General features: G+C 39.4%; 1 protein-coding gene across 1 annotated transcript; it reads right to left on the bottom strand.

The window, feature by feature from the left end:
- Positions 1 to 222: 222 nt before the first annotated feature.
- LOC131227456 (uncharacterized) lies at positions 223 to 854 on the bottom strand. The gene is made up of 2 exons (XM_058223253.1): positions 431 to 854; positions 223 to 342 (listed from the first exon to the last, which is right to left on the bottom strand). Exons 1-2 carry the CDS (start codon positions 755 to 757, stop codon positions 223 to 225), a joined length of 447 nt encoding a protein of 148 aa, XP_058079236.1. The 5' UTR covers positions 758 to 854.
- Positions 855 to 16819: the final 15965 nt, after the last annotated feature.

Genomic DNA, 16819 nt, shown 5'->3' with positions numbered 1-16819 from the left:
AGCTTAAAATCTGGAATTTTGAAAGGAATACAAAATGCTAGATATGGTTCCAGAACCAGCGTACCTAGATGTTCCAATTTCCCATAAAATCTGCATAACACTCTAAACTACTGGTTTCACATTAATTAAGCATAATACATCCAAACACAAATACACTAATCACAAATCAAATAGGTATTAGTAGGTGAAAACATTAATAAATAATGGTTGCAAAAAAACCAATCATAGGATGAATCCCATTCTGTATGGGGCCAGAGGAACCTTTGGCGGCATAGGGTATTTCATCAGATGGTACTGGCGCTCAAGCAAGTGATTGAACATGAAATGTAAGAGATCAAATCCCTATTTAGAGAAAAGATGGATTCAGTCATGATTCCTTCAAAAACTTAACAGCACACGAGTCATGGGAAAATGTATTAACTTGTCTTACAAGTTCAATGTCCTCGCGAGAAACCTTCCCGCCATCATTGCTGGAGATGGATAGCGAACCTGAATCTGCTCTGGGAACCTCAGCTGGAGATCCAGGCCATTCACCAGCACTCTTTACTTTATGTTGTCTCATCCACCATACACATAGCATAAATTCATGTGAAAACAAACCAATCAAATTATATAGCCCATTGTTGGTTAAGTATAGACCGAAAACCCTCCCATTGATAATCATAACCATCCAATTGCTGGCCATTGAGTGAACCACTAAAAGCAAAACATTCAGCGGCTTAAATTCAATAAGAGAAAAGAAAATGGCCAAGATCATCTGATCACTGGCAATTCGGCGCTATTTTTTCACAATGGGGACCCCAATTTGGACTTGGTTGTTACAGTGGGTGAGACTGTAATTTTCCTTTAATTTTCCTAATGACGAATCATCTCTGGCCAGTTCATATGAAGTCAAAGCATCCACTAACTGTGATTAGCTGATACATGCAAAAAAGGAGAATGCCATGTTGTTCATACATTCCTAAACTTCATTCCAAAACTATAACTATTATTCACTCTCAATCATGACATACTGGAAACCAATACTTCTTATTTAAATGCAAACTATTAACAGAATCCCTGGGATCATGGATGGGCAATTGCCAGGAAAATGACTAAGCACAGAGCACCCACCCGCATCAAAGGTCATGCTCGAATAGTTGGCTGCAAAGAAATGGATGCATAGATATTGAAAGAAAGAAGAAAAATAATATAATTCAGTTCCAAGGTGGAAATAAAATGCTAATGACAGAATATATGAAGGATGGAATTGAAACATGGAACTGTACGAAAACACTTATGGTGCACACTTCATGGAACTGTATGAAAACACCCGTTGTAGAAGCATTTCTCTATAACAATATAACAGAAAAACTAGAAGTTTAATGAAAGAAAAGGTCTCACCAAAGAATACAAGGTACTGGTGTCCAAAAAAAGCAGAGGGCCCGAAGCAATTCCGTAGTATGAAAATGCTAATCAGTCCAAACTAACATCAACAACTGTTAGAGAAGTTAATGAGACGAATGAACCCATTACCGATATAACACGAAATTCCAAGCAAACATTCTGAAGGGCGCTACCTGATGAATGGCCCAGACCACACACCTATGCCACATTGGCATCTGCGTGTACCACTGAAAAAACACTCTATCCTATTCATGAGAATATTGTTCAACATTTCTCGCTCTTAAAACTTACCTTAGCACTCTCATCAATAAAAGCTCCAAAACCAAGGACTGGTAATGATCTGTCTCTACTTGCATCGAAATTCTTTTGTGCCTTGCATTGCATCTCATGTATGAATTGTAGTGCCACCCTAGAACAAAGATGACTTTAATCACAAATTCAAGGAAGAAGCATTATAAAATGATTATAGGCTCAAAGATGCTCAGAAACAAGGCTTGAATTCAGTGAAATCACCAATCGATAATCAAAGTGAACGAACAATAGTTTTTTTTTTTTTTTTCAAAAAGAGGAACTTTCATTAAGAACGACCTATACAGCACAGGGATTTTGGGTGCCCCTGGGACAAAAAACAGGGGCACCTAGAATAATGATGATTGTCTAGAAGGCCCATTTGAAGTGGCCGAGGTGCAGTTGGAAGCGTCCACTCCAATACTGTGAATGGAAGGGCCAATGATCTAAGCTACATAGATAAATAAAGAATGATAAATATCTAGAAAACCGATGTTAAATGCATCTTCAAATACAAGAAACATGAAAAATAGTCGTAATGAGCATATATTTCAAGTGCCTAGAAACTAAAGCATCTAATAAAGTTTAAAAATCATTAAGAATGTACTGATATGGAACGCTGTAAATAATAACCCCGACAAAAGAAGTCAGGCACATTCCAGAAAATGTTCACACAACCAAACGTAATTCATAATTAAGAGATACCTACGTGCAATTTGATTACCTAGCTCACAGTAGTTCGGAGCAGAAAATATAGTAATAAGCCTTCCATCATCATGTTCCATCTTCTAGCCCCCATCTTTCACTTCATGGATCGAACAATTAGATCTGCCAAATTAGAATAACATAACACTTGGTGCCAAACAAAAAACTTTGGAAGTAAAATGTTACAACTTATATATGGTCTCAGGCATTGGGTTTGACATGAAGAAAGGCTTCAGCTTGTCTTCTAAGAAATCCTCTCTAAATGCCTGTGAGAAAGAAAAAAAAAAAATAGCACAACATAAATATCATATCATTAAATTAGATGCGCGGAACTCTGGGGTAGAACAACTGAAGGAGTTATTTCAACAAGGTAGGCCTTTACAGGGCGCTGTAACAGCCCTTACAGGTCATTTTTTTTCCATGACGGCTGTTATGTGATGGTTGCCATCGTTACCTTTACGTAATGGCTGTTATGACACACCATACATCAGACCAACAGTCTATCACTGAAACATGCAACTTTTACAAAATTGAAAACCAGGTATACTGTATCCTTGATTTTAAATTAGCAAAGGAGGATTTGGGAATGTCAGCATGGAATCTAATTGTCAGCTACAATGACCCAATAAAACTAGATACACTGACCCATCCAAGCAGTTCATTGGTAATATTGAAGTGTTTGCCATTATCAAATAATGATTCATATTATGCAAGTATAGAATATGAAAAACTGTATCTAGTTATTTAGATTTATATGTCAAAATTAAAATTGGAGGTGAACAGTAGATAGATATAGCTGAGAAAAAAAGAGAGAGAGAGAGAGAGAGAGAGACTGGTATTCTAATGTGTATCCACGTGGCAGATGCATGTGCTCGACATGTCATTTCTTTAGATAAAATGTTGTGCCCTTGTTAGTTGCTATTTTAAAATCTATCATGGATTTAGCCCTGCATTAGGATTCCAAATTGGTTTGGAGGAAATCAAGGAACATCAATGTTGCTGTGTTTTCTGATGCTTTTTTTCAAAGGTGGTTCATAGCAATTAGCATTGGCTTGTGAATCTTGATAGAAATTTTTGAACTGTTCTTTTTTTTTTTTTTTTCTTTTGTAGTTCTGAACATGCCTTTGTTTATTCTTTTTTGTAAACGAGGAAATTTGGTATTGAGTTTCTCACCTAAATATGGATATTTGTATCTAAACATGTTTGCTCTAAAACCTTACATTCCATTTATCTGCTTGTGAATCAATGGAAAGCTTGTTAAGATTTCTCTGTTTGCTCTGTCATTGCAGCTATTGACCATTATATCTACTATCGATGACTTGAATTATCCAGAGAAGATGGAAACATATTATATAGTTAATGCTCCATATATATTTTCAGCGTGTTGGAAGGTGAGTATCCATGCTTTTCCTTGAATCCGATTTTCTGGTATATATATATATATATATATATATATATATATATATATATATATATATATATATATATATTGAATTTCTGGTTATATTTTAGGTCATGTTTGGATAAATTTTGTCCCAGGAAAGAAAAAAGCTGTAGAATAAGCCACATTGTGATGTTTCCATTCATTTGCTGAATTCTAATCCAAGTGAAAATTCAGCAACTCAAGAAATGGCACTCTTTTCATGCTTTTCCAGATTCTTTCCTTGAAAGTGAAGAGATGCAAACCATCATTTTCAATTTTTGGAAAAAAGAAGTTAAAATTCCACATTGTAGCCTTCACCTAAAAGCTATTTTAGAGTTTCCTTAGGAGACATGCTGTCCACATGCTCATTATCCACTGGTTATAAATCTAAATTTTTTTGTTAATTCACTAAAAAATTTATATTTTTTCCTTTTCTTTTCAACAATGCATAGCCTGTCTTGCATGCTAATGGGGATGTTACTTAACTCTTGGCAGGTTGTGAAGCCCCTTTTGCAAGAGAGGACGAGGAGGAAAGTGCAGGTGCTGCAAGGTTGCAGGAGAGATGAGTTGTTGAAGGTAGACAGTCTTTTTGCTTATTTTTCATGAAGGTATATGATAGCTATAAGACCAGCCATGCCTGATGACACAGAATGTTGGGCAGATAAGGACAACATGTCCATAGGATGAGTGTAGCTGAAACGAGGATGCTGAGATGGACGAGTGACAAGCCGGGGATAGATATGTATATAATATGCATGTGTGTTTTGCTTCCTTCCTTTTACAATATTGCGTCTTTCATCATGCTTGAGTGACATTCATTTGATACAACCATGCTACGGATCTCAGAGAGCTAAAATGTGATTTTGTGCATGCTAGTTGGATTGAATCTAGCTGTTTATATTGTGAGAAAGGATATGAATCTTCAAAACCTTTTTTTTTTTTTCCTTAGAAATCAGGAACTCTGTCCTTGTACATGCAGCAACACATATAGGAGATCCACTGTTCATCTCTTGCATTGTGCAGAAGATGGATGTATCTCAGAGATGATACCCATCAGACCGTGGATTCTTGATACTACTGCCAAGTCACAATCCTAACCTCTTATTCATAGACACTTGATTGTGGAAATAGGACTGCTGGATATTTTCATTCTAAACTAATCCAATAAATGTCCACCAATCTAATAGTCACATAATCAACTAAGCTTAATTTTTTATTCATGATACATCTACACTTGATACTATAATTTGAACGGTTTAATGTAACTAGTATGCCACGTATGTAGTTTATTAATTTCTAAGTGCTTGCTCATCATCCATCACACTCTGCGAGAGTCATAAGCTTTTCTTTAAAACAATGATAGAGTGGATGGTTCAAATCAGGGTCTGTAGTCCTCTTGGATTACAATTTCAGAGGATTATAAATAGAATACTGTAAGTTAAGTGCCTATTCCTAGAGCATGATAAACGTTTGTTACAGTGAGGGAAAAGGCAATAGATCAATCTGGCAACAACTTTCATACAAGTAGTAGACATAGGCATCTTGAGATCAGGGCCCACTGTAATCTTTATTTGCCATCCAACCTATTAATTAGGTCAAATAGACCTGGACGAAGGAATCCAAAACTTTTCTAGCCCATATCAGCATCTTCATGCAAGTAGACCTCTGATACATGACTATCTTCTCTTAGACAATACCTCTACGCTAATCCACAATTAGGGAATCGACACTACAAATCCCTAATTAGGGATTCGAAACTCAAAAAATCCCAATACACAAATCATTGCACAATGTTACATGAAGGGTTAAAAAATGCCAAAAAACTGCCCAAATTGATATGAATAGATAAGGAGAGAGAGAGAGAGAGAGAGAGAGAGAGAGAGAGAGAGAGAGAGAGACCTGATGTTGCAGCAGAATGCTCCTTGTTGTGCGGTAGATCAAGCGGAGAGAGAGATACCTGATGTTGCAGCAGAGGGCCAAGGAGATAAAGAGAGAGAGAGAGATAGGGATAGAGAGAGTGAGAGGGAGAGGGAGAGGGAGAGGGAGAGTGAGAGCGAGCGGAGAGGGAAAGGAAGATGGAGAGGGCCAGAGATGGAGAAGGAGCGGCAGAGAGAGGGAGAGCGTGCGAGAGAGAGAGGGAGCGGCAGAGAGGGAGAGAGAGAGTCGAGATAGGTTACGTACGGTTTTGTTTTTCGTTTTTTTTTTTTTCTTTTCTTTATAGGTACGAAGCCTGCCGGCAGCCGTTAAAACTAGCCGCCGGGAAAGGGTTGGTCCATCAGTCGGCTACGACCCTTTTTCTTGTAGTGACGCTCAAAAGTTGTTGAGAGGAGTTTTCTCATTTATCTCAAGGGTCTATTTGGATTGGGGATTGCCAAGTAATCTGACGGAGAAGTGTCATCATTGTCATTTTACCAGTGCCATACCAAACGTGGCTATCGTCAATCAGATTCAAATGTTTTTTGGAGATGGGTAAAAGAATTTATTGTGGATTTGATGAATTATCGTGGAAATCTCGAATCCAAATAGGCATTTTGTTGATGGATTTGATGAATTTAAAAGTGTCGCAATTATAATTTTACCCCGATAAACCAAACACAACAATCCTCGAATGTAAATGCTTTCTGGAGACGGTACGTAAATGAATGTATGATCATTGCACTTTTCTAATACATTACTATGGTAATCAACAATCCAAACAAGCCTTAAGTGTAATTTCACAAGTTATTTGATCCCAGCTATCCTGTTATGATCACCCTCATACAGTTTAAACTCCATGAAGAGATTGAAAAGCAAGAAGGAACAAAGGAGCATAAGAAAGGATGAGGGAAAAAAAAGACACGGCAGGACTTCAAAGAGATGCAACAAGAAACAACCAACCAAGGTGAGAAAGGCGGCATTCTTGAAATGACTAGAGCTGAAGGATGGACATCATTGAATATAGACCTTTGTCTGACCTTCTAATAGGTCTTCTAGAGTTTATAACATTGCATAAGTGGATTTTGTTCATCTGACCTCCGTTTGTAGAAGTCGGCAATCAATCGCTCCACAAGTCTGGTCACGAATCACCAACTCTTGTCAGTTACTAACCTTGACTTGCCATTGCCTGGAAACCACTTGCCATGGATTATGTTTTTTTTTTTCCCGAAAAGATAGCAGCATGCATAACTTCTTGTTGGATCTTGTATATGATGAGACTTATTCCACCAATATCCTGGAGCTCTGAAACACTTTGTTTCTTCAAGGATAGTTGGGTCATCATGCTTAGAGGCCACTGATCTGTATTCCTTTTCAATCCCTTTATCGATGTGAAGATCAAAATCCTGGATTTGAAAATTTAAAAAACTAGATTTTGCAGATTTATCCCTTACACTGCTTACTGATAAATTTGTTTCCATCAACATTTGATATCTCACTCAAATCCAATTTTCTAAGATGAGATTTTTTATATATTGGGACACGATGGAAGAATGGTAATCATTGATCTGAAGTGTATCACTTGGACCATTCTTGCCAAGCCCGAGTTGCTGAAATTTTGGTAATTTCGATCTGTGCATGTATGTAAGTGGGAAATTTATTTGGTAGAATCGAGAGGGGAGTTATTAATGGTATTCACCAGTTTTCTTGGAACTCCAATTCATGTTTTTAGACTGGAACTTTCAAAGATGGAATGGGTGAAGATAAAACTTTGGAAGATATAATGCAAATTATGGGTTGGTGGACTTTCGTCTCCTCCATGATAATTGTAAAAGGAATGGAATATAACATCCATTTTCCTATAGCTAGTGGTAAAGATTGTGTGTTTTGGTGACTTAAGGACCGTAGATGCTATCCTAACAGAGATTTTTTACAACTCTGAAGAATAAATCAACAGTGCCCGGAATAAACCGAGGTGGTGTTGACCTTCTGCTCAAGAGCTCAATTCGAGTCGACCTTCAAATGACAGTTGCAAGATACATGTTGATAATAAAATTCATAACTACTACAAGAGATCATAAATCAAAGGCATAAGCTATCAATTGGAATTTAAATGGAAACTAACATGTAAGATTTAATGACTATTGCATGTGAACATGGTTTACAATCCATTAGTTGTAGTAATTCAAACGTAAGCCACTCCTTAAGATTCAATAACTAGTGTAAGTGATCATGAGTTATATGATAACAATTGTAATTTAAATGAAGACTATTCCTTAGACTAATTTGGAAATGGAAAGCTTAAGGGGAAGAAATCATTACCTCTAGAGGGGTATTTCTGGTTTGAAGGTACTTAGAGTTTAAGCAAATATGATCACCTATCATTCAAATAAGATTACGGCTAATCAGGCTTAAGTCTCAACTGATTCCTTTTGAAGGGTTATAGAGTTATCTTATCCTTGGTTAACAATCGCCACTAGCATGTAGTTTAATATTCTAAGGATGATCGAAATTGATAACCCTCTACTCCAAATTGAAGTGAGACTTGCCACAAGTTTACGGAGTAGAAGTTGCTTGACCCAATTACTAGTTAGTTTAGATGAACCCAACCTTGATTAGAGCCCGACTAAGGGGCTTAACCGAGTTGATCTGAGTTGACTTAGCTCAAGCTGTTAGCCTACCTTTGCTGTCTCACCAAAGTTATTGAGTTAGGGATGGTAGAAAAGTTCTGGCTAGTACAGCCAACAGTTACCAATGCTGGAGCTGAGGTAACTCAAAAGTTTGGCTGCTTATCGAGTGGGGATTAGCTAGGTTGTTGAACCGAACTCACTCAAGTTGGGTCTGAGGTGCAAGAACAACCCAGGGGCTGCAGCAGTGGTCGTTGTCGACTCAGTGAGTCAAGCCATCCTGACAGCAACTCTTGGTGCTATAGTAGTGATGCTCAAGTTGGGTTTATATTTAAGACTACTTGAGTTTGAAGAGTTGCCGTGTTGGTCTTACCTGAGCCGAGATATCGTGTTGTTGTTGCAGCTGTTGTTGTGACGAGTCGAGTTGACTCGACGGTTTTGCTCATTCAATAGCGAGCCTCCTCCCTGCCCTTCTTTACTCCTCTTCTTTCTATTGGTTGCACCCCTGCCTGGCCCGAGTCGAACCACTCAGTGGAGCGTCCCAACCCAATCTCGACTCCCTTCCTTTCTTTCCCTCCTACAGAGCTCCTCGGGTTTACGTGACCTAATCTGATCGGGAGGGCTGGCCGCCTTGGTGCAGTGCGGCACCACAGTCTGAGCCGTCCTTCCTTATTTCTCTCCTCTTTCTCTTCTTCTTTCTCTCCTTTCCGTTTTTAGCACAGGGCCCGCAGCTCACTCCGAGTCAGCCCGGCTCGGGTCAACTGTCAGTGCGTGTAGTGGCAGCGCCCGCACTCTCTCCTCTCCCTCTCTCTCTTCTCTCTTTTCTTCCTAAATTTCCTAGAACCAAGGCAACTGGACCACCCCAACTAACCCCTTTCAGCCGGGTTCGGGTCAACTGTGTCGACTCGATGCAGTCGAATGAGTCGGCTGGTGCAGTGTGGCACGACGCCCTCTCTCTCACCCTCTTTTCTCGCTCACCCCCTCTCTTTCCTCTCCTGAATTCTTCGTGGAAATCCCGAGATATCAAGGCCTCTTTTATAGGCCTGGGGTTGGCTGTAGGACCGCATTCAGCGGTTGTTATTTCACACCAAAATGATCCAAATATGGTGGATGCATCGCAACTCTCCCTTTTGCATGGTGTCAATCCGTTGAGTGGGGTGGTCTCCTACCACCATGGCCCACTGAATGGGCGTTTTGGATCCAAAAATGGGTCCCGCAGCACCGTAATGGAATCACTTACTGAACGGAGAAGATGAGGGTGCCATTAATGGCAAGATCTCATAAATGATCTAAGATGGCCATCCGAACCATCTAAATGGACCGGATGGGTCCCTGATCACTGTGGGGGTCCACTAACTTCATCGTATTTCACCTGAGTGCAACGACTCGCGAGAAATTCTGCCGCGACCCTTTTTCTCGTGTGGAGGGGGACCTTCTCGGTACAGATAGCTTAAGCCATTGCAACCCTAAATCGGATGTCCAGGATGGCTGCTTGAAGCCCCAGGGACAGTCTAGATCGCGCCGACTCACATGCCTGAAGAGGAAAGTACCCGACTGTTTTTCCTTCGTCAGCAGGGTGTCTACCCTTTTCTGACGTTGAATGTAGGGCATGGATGATGCTTGAAAGATGGCTGAGATTGTGGGAGGAGGGCTCACGCGGATTTTCAGGGCAAGATGAAACCGATTTCCATTTTCGGAAATCGTCGTGCACAACTATAGTTTGGGTCGAGAATCGTGTGCCCACGCGTATAGAAAAAACTATGAGATCATTTGGATTTTGGCCGGGACCACTTTTTGAATCAAATGGGCGGTTTGGATCAGCGTAAAGTGGCACACATTGGTGATAGTGGCTTGGTTTTGGAGGGGTAGGAAGCACACTTTCACTAGCACGACTGCCTGTTTGCGTTCGACATCGTGCGCTCGTAAGTGGGTAATTGCGGATGATTCTGTTGATATTTTGGATAGAACTGAGGGCCACACTCGATGGACGGTTCAGATTTCCAAGTTGGCCCACCGGGCCACAACATGATCAGAGGGACGACGTTCATTTGAAACGCCTATAGCGGGAACAGCGGGAGAGAAAAATCTCTCTTTTTGCATTTGTCGGGTCATCCCTGGTTGATCAGTCTAGCAGGTACGATACACAGTGGGTGCACTACACATTGGCGCACAGTCACCACAAGTGTGGGCCTCACAATAATTTGTGAAATCCACCCTAATCACAAGGTGCGACGGGTTAAGTTAGGGTTCCTATCCAGAGATCGGGCAGATTCAAAACTTGGGTGGGCCACACTTAATGAATTTCATTATATCTATTGATCTTCACTGATCCAATGACTGGATTGATCCCGTTTTGAACATCAACGGTCAAAAGATTTTAGGGATCACCTGTGCGTGTTCAGGCCTACTTTCTCCGTGTTGACGAATCCATTATTGTTATTAAAATCCCTTCAATAATATTATTCATATTATTATGCTATTATCACTTGTTTTATATATTGTCATTAAAAATAAGTATATGACATATATACTTATTTATTTACTTGTAGGACCTGCCTTCGATAAGAGTCATAAATGATATTGTCATATTGAGCCATGTGTCCAAATCTCAGGCACATATACTACTCGAGGGGTTTATGGTTGATTTTATAATTTGATGGTCAAACTAGGGAGACCAATCGTTAGATTGATCAAAGGGACGTTGTTGGGTCAAATGTTGATGATGAATGGCTTGATTTGTCTTTAACAAGGTTCGCTGACCATCCAAGTATTGATGAACCACAGTTCGACTCAATTTATGGATGAAAATTACTCATATCGGTCTGATTTAGACTATAATGTAGGTGAACATTCGGTTAAGTTAAATTTGTGTTTATACTATTTTAGGTCTTCATGGTAATACCCGAGTACTAGAAAGTATGGGGTGTTATAACTAATACGTCTCTTTTAGAAATCCCTAAAGGGACATGCCTTGGATTGGTATACATCGCTCAATGGCCATCAAATTTGAACCTGTGAACCACTTTCCCTGACTTTCATTGATCGATTTTCCTACAATTTGAATATAGCCCCAAGGAGAGCAAATTGGCTACCTTGAGACAAAAAAAAAAATGACGAATTATTGTTTGCATATGTCAGACGTTGGCGGGCTATGGCCGTTAAGATGAGAAACCCCATTGACGATGGAGAGAAAATTTCTATGATCGTCCACTTGGCAAATCCAAATATCTCTGGATACTTGATCTCTTATCCATATGCAAATTTTTCCTAGCTTATCTGTGCCGAGGAACAGGTAGAAGCTAGGATAAGGGTTGGGACCATCTCCTTCTCATCAGGCCACACCAATTAAACGAAATAAAATCAAAGGGAAACCCATTGGATATGGGAATGGGAACGACAATGTCCCCATACAATGCACAATAGAAGTAAACAATATCGTGGCATCTACCCAAGGCAATCAATATGCTCCCCAACAAGAGCGTCAACAAAACCAGCAATACCATCCACAACAACCCCAACAGGGATATCAGCCACGACCACCCCAACAACAGCAGTAACAACTAAAGGGGAATGCACAATACTCATACCAAAATAAACAGGTGATGCTGGCTAGGAAGTTTACTCCACTAGCATAAACGTATAGCCAGATTGTGGCAACGCTGGTGCAAAAACAACTTCTTACGCCTCTCTAACCTAGGCCTCCGCCAAATCTCCTACAACTCAACTACAACGAGAATGAGTATTGTGCATATCATCAATCTACCCTATGGATCGTTGCTTCGCTTTGAAGTATGCGGTCCAAGATCTGATTGACAGCCAAAATATTACGATCACCCCTCAAGCCAGCACTATGACTCAGGCTAACATCCTCCAAAATCCCCTGCCATCGCATCAAAGAGCCTAGCTCGTCGGGCATCTCTACCATTAACAACATCGAGGAAGGACATCCTTCATACTCCTCTCATCATCAGTCCATTCATGTGATCGCATCTGACCCAGTGAGTTGGCCATGGGGTTATGAATGAGCACCCTCACTCTAACCTCAGGTATTCTTGGAAGCAGCACTGACAACAGAGCCTCTCATTCTCCAAGGGAACCCATAGCACCAAATTCTACATTTTAACAAAGAGAAAATTCTACCAGGTCAAACTCTGAACATCTCATCCTGCAAGAGGGACTTCCAAACCTTGCTCTGCTGGTCCTGCAAGGGGCACCTCCTATCCAACCACAATCTCCTAGCCCTTTCTTCTTACCCCATCAATTGGCACATACTGGAAGAATTCCCCTCCCATAAAACACACCCCAAGATAGGGAGGTGGGCCCTACCACTAAGTAACCAACCCCCCAAGGAAGCTTGGTTTGTATAGGTCAAATGGTTGTGCTCCAAGGAAGGCCCTCATATCCACCACAGAATATGCCGAAACTTGTAACGCCACCGCTATTTCAAACTCCTTAAGATCAGGTAATCTTGGAAGGAAAGACGGTCCCATCCTATGACGAAAAAGTAGTCTCATGGCATTATCCCGAGTTTGCTGAAGTCGGCAACATGAATCCTAACAGGAGGTGTTTCCAGAAAGACAATCAAAACATAAACGAAGCCCGAGGAGCTTTGACAAGATCCACTAATAAGATTGAAACCACCTACGATGTAGTAGATCAACTTAAAGCCATTCTTGCATAAATCTCCATTTGGGAATTGTTATGCACATCAAGGTCACACCGAGAAATATTTACAAAGACCTTAAATGATGCACACATCTCTCCGAATGTATCACCTGAAATGATCGCACACATGATAGGGCAGCTCCTGGTTCCATAGGAAATCACATTTACTGATAATGAGCTACCACAGAAGGTCGCAAGCATGTGCGCTCACTCAACATAGTTTTCCGATCGATATACGGATCTTAAGGTTCCTATGGTCCTCATTGATAATGGATCGAGCCTGAACGTATGCCCCATGAGGACTGCTGGATGTGGATGATTTTTAGGCCCGAACCTAACATGGAGTGATGAATCTATTGCTGGTCCCGGTGGATTTCAAACAAACATCATGTTTGGGCTGACTAGCAACTGGAGTATTAAATAATCCCACAAGGTATTAAATAAACTAGTAGGCCTTGGAGGTACTAAATATGATCACTCAAATTTTCTTAGCCTACCACGAGGCAATGACTTTGCACTTGAAAAACTCTCTCTGCCTGCTGTAAGGTATGTGTTTTATCCACGAAGTCCATCCCGTTCCTTTTAAAGGGCATGAGCTCATAAATGAGGTTGATGCAAATCTCAAGTGGACCACACCAAAAGATATACTAGTGATTGAATGGCCACCATTAAAAACTTCTTATGGCTCCTATAATGTTTAATTGCCGTTGACCAATTGATTATATCATATAGATCTAGATAGATGAAGGGAAAACACATATTAACTTGTTCGAAAACTTTGATAGTCCCAAAAAGATTTTAATGGTGTATTCATTCACCTTTGTTTTCTATAGTGTGGTCTACTTGATATTTGAATATGCTTATTTTTTGAGATTTTAATATGCTTATTTTTTGGATCATGCTCTAAAATGAACTGAAAAAATGAATGGACCATGGATAAAACACATACATCAAGGTGAGGCCCATAGAATGTGCCACTTTGGAAGTGGATTGCATATGATTAACTAAGTACCCTATCACCCCTTGTGACACCTTAGATTTGGTGGTAAATAGGTGTTTTTCAAATCCAAATAGTTACTTTTTGCATTTGCCCTTGAATTAGGAGGTAAATGAAATCGAGGCATTTCAAATCTACCAATTTAGTGTCTTGAGAAATGCTAAGACTATGATGTAATTATATATATATATATATATATATATATATATATATATATATATATATATATATATATATATAGTGTCTTGAAAAATGCTAAGAAATGTAATTTTTTTTAAATACATTTTTTGCCTCCTTTTTAAGGACAAGAGAGTGTAACAAAAGTGTCTCTTGGCTATTAATTCATTAGACACATTGTACGTTGATGATACCTAAAATAATCCAATTATCGTTTGCAATACTAAAATCACATCAATAGAATAATTTGAAGTATCCAAACATTGGAGATATAAATGGATGGTTTAAAAATGTCAATAAGTCACCTATTGTAATCCTTGCATTTGTGACGGTAGACACCACACCTAATGCCAACAAGCTAATTGGACCCAGTCAACTCACCCTGTCGACCCAAACCCTATTAACCTAGAAGCCCAGTCGACTCAAATATCTATCCAATTAAACTAGTCAAATTAGCCCGCATATCAACCTAAAATCAAACCCAGAATAAGCCCAAAACTTGGCGCATTAACCTTTAGGACCACCACAAAGAAACCCTGGGAGGACCATGGGACTGCACGTCATTTCGGAGGAGAGGGTGTAAATCATATGGGGTTGCTCTGAGCGCAATTATAAGTGTGTGGAAAGAGAAAATGACTTTATTGTTCTCCCCTTTTTGCCTGAACTACAATCTTACCAACCAATATTCCAACCATCGAGATCATGTCATGTGGCAATCTCAAATCTCATATATTTACCCCCTTTTAACCCTTCATATTAATTATTGACAAATTGGTCCCAAGGGCTATAAATAGTCATCTCATCTTTTCTTCAAAGACACTTAGAAAATTCTATATCTTCTAAGCCCTTAGAAATCATCTCCTCATATCTTATCCCTCCACCAAGGAGAAGAAAGAGTCGAAGGAGAGGAATACAGCCCAAGTCAATCTATTATAACATAACCCTTAACCACTTAAGTATTAAAGATTTCGATCCAAGCCACTCGAACCCAACCCTGGCGAAAAAACCATTCACCTTTCCATCTAAGTCTCGACTAGTTTCATCCAAACCACATTAACATTAGGCAATATCCACTCCCCTCTAAACTCCCATACTTATCACATCTATCGGTATAGCATTTGCACCTAGTTAATTCCAGCGTATGTCACGTGGCTTGTTGAGTTATCAGATCCTGCCCATCAAAATCTTGGATTGATCAATTATTTTACCGCTTCCACAAATAGGTAAGTCATGATAGATTTACCTAACTCGAGCTACTACTTGGCGAAGATGATGCATTAACACTACAATGTTAAAAACTCATATATCTCATTGTCACCTAGTCAACTTAAGTATATATATATATATATATATATATATATATATATATATATATATATATATATATATATATATATATATATATATATATATATATATGCTCAGTTGCGCACGAGTTATTGAATCATGCTCATTAAAAGCTTAGGTTGACCAGTAATTTGCCACTTCGACAAGTAGGTAATTAAGTCGAGGCAAATTTATCTTACCCAAGCTACCGTTAGACGGCGAGAGTGCATTAACACAACATTACATACACTTTTGCATCACCTGTATACAACAACTAATCTAAATTCCTAATAGCTGGTATAATCCCGTGAAATAGAGACTGCAAATTTATGTCGGCAGAGTGGTACCTAACACTTTCCCTCCCAGTAACCATGGTCCCTTACTCCGAATTTTCGGCTGCAGATTAATGAGTTATTTTATGATAGAAATATTTTGGATTTTCTTTTCTAATGTTTCTAACTGGTCTAATGGGCTGTGAAAGCGTGATAATTGGCTAATGGCGACTCTAGTCAAGTATAATATTCTCCACATTCAACAGATCATATACATTCCTAAAAAGGCACACATGAGCGCGTTCCGCCCACAACCCAACGTCCACAATGGTCCACCCAGACTCGATTTTATTTTATTTTGTTTTATTTTTGCTTTTTTTAGCGAAGGTATATGCTTTAATCAGTTTATTACAATCATTTTATTAAATATGATACACATTATTTTGAAATATAAAAGTTGATTTAGTTAATCAAATTCTAAGTCTTGAATATGCTAAAGAATTTCCATGCTCTCCAATGGACGGACAGCGTGGATAAGACGCATGCATAATAAAGGTGGGCCAGTGGGGCGCGGATTAGCTATGAGCAGCGAGACTCGCTACTGAAGTGATGTCACCAAGTTCCATGGGCCCCACCATGATGTATGTTTTGTATGCACACCTTCCATCCATTTGGAGAGATCATTTTAGGGCAACATCAAAAGAATGAGTTAAATCCAAAGCTCCGGTGGACTCCAGCACATAAAATAGTGGGACAGTGATATCCACCATTAAAAACTTCTAAAGGCCACAAAAGTTTTAGATCAAGCTGATTTTTTTGTTTTCCCTTATTTCATGTCTTTTTTAACTTTTGAACAGGTTGGATTTCAAATAAACATTATGGTGGGCCTTAGGATAGTTTCAACGGTGGGAATCACTCTCCCCACTGTTTTCTGTGGTGGGGTCTACTCCAGATTTTTATCTGCCTCATTCTTTGGCTTATGATGTAAAATGATAGCTTAAAATGGATGGACAGTGTGGATATAACACATACATGAGTC

The sequence above is a fragment of the Magnolia sinica genome, chromosome 15 (genome assembly GCF_029962835.1).
Source record: "Magnolia sinica isolate HGM2019 chromosome 15, MsV1, whole genome shotgun sequence".
Lineage (NCBI taxonomy): Eukaryota > Viridiplantae > Streptophyta > Magnoliopsida > Magnoliales > Magnoliaceae > Magnolia > Magnolia sinica.
Note: the sequence above shows the minus strand (reverse complement) of the source record. Positions and strands in the feature narration are given on the sequence as shown.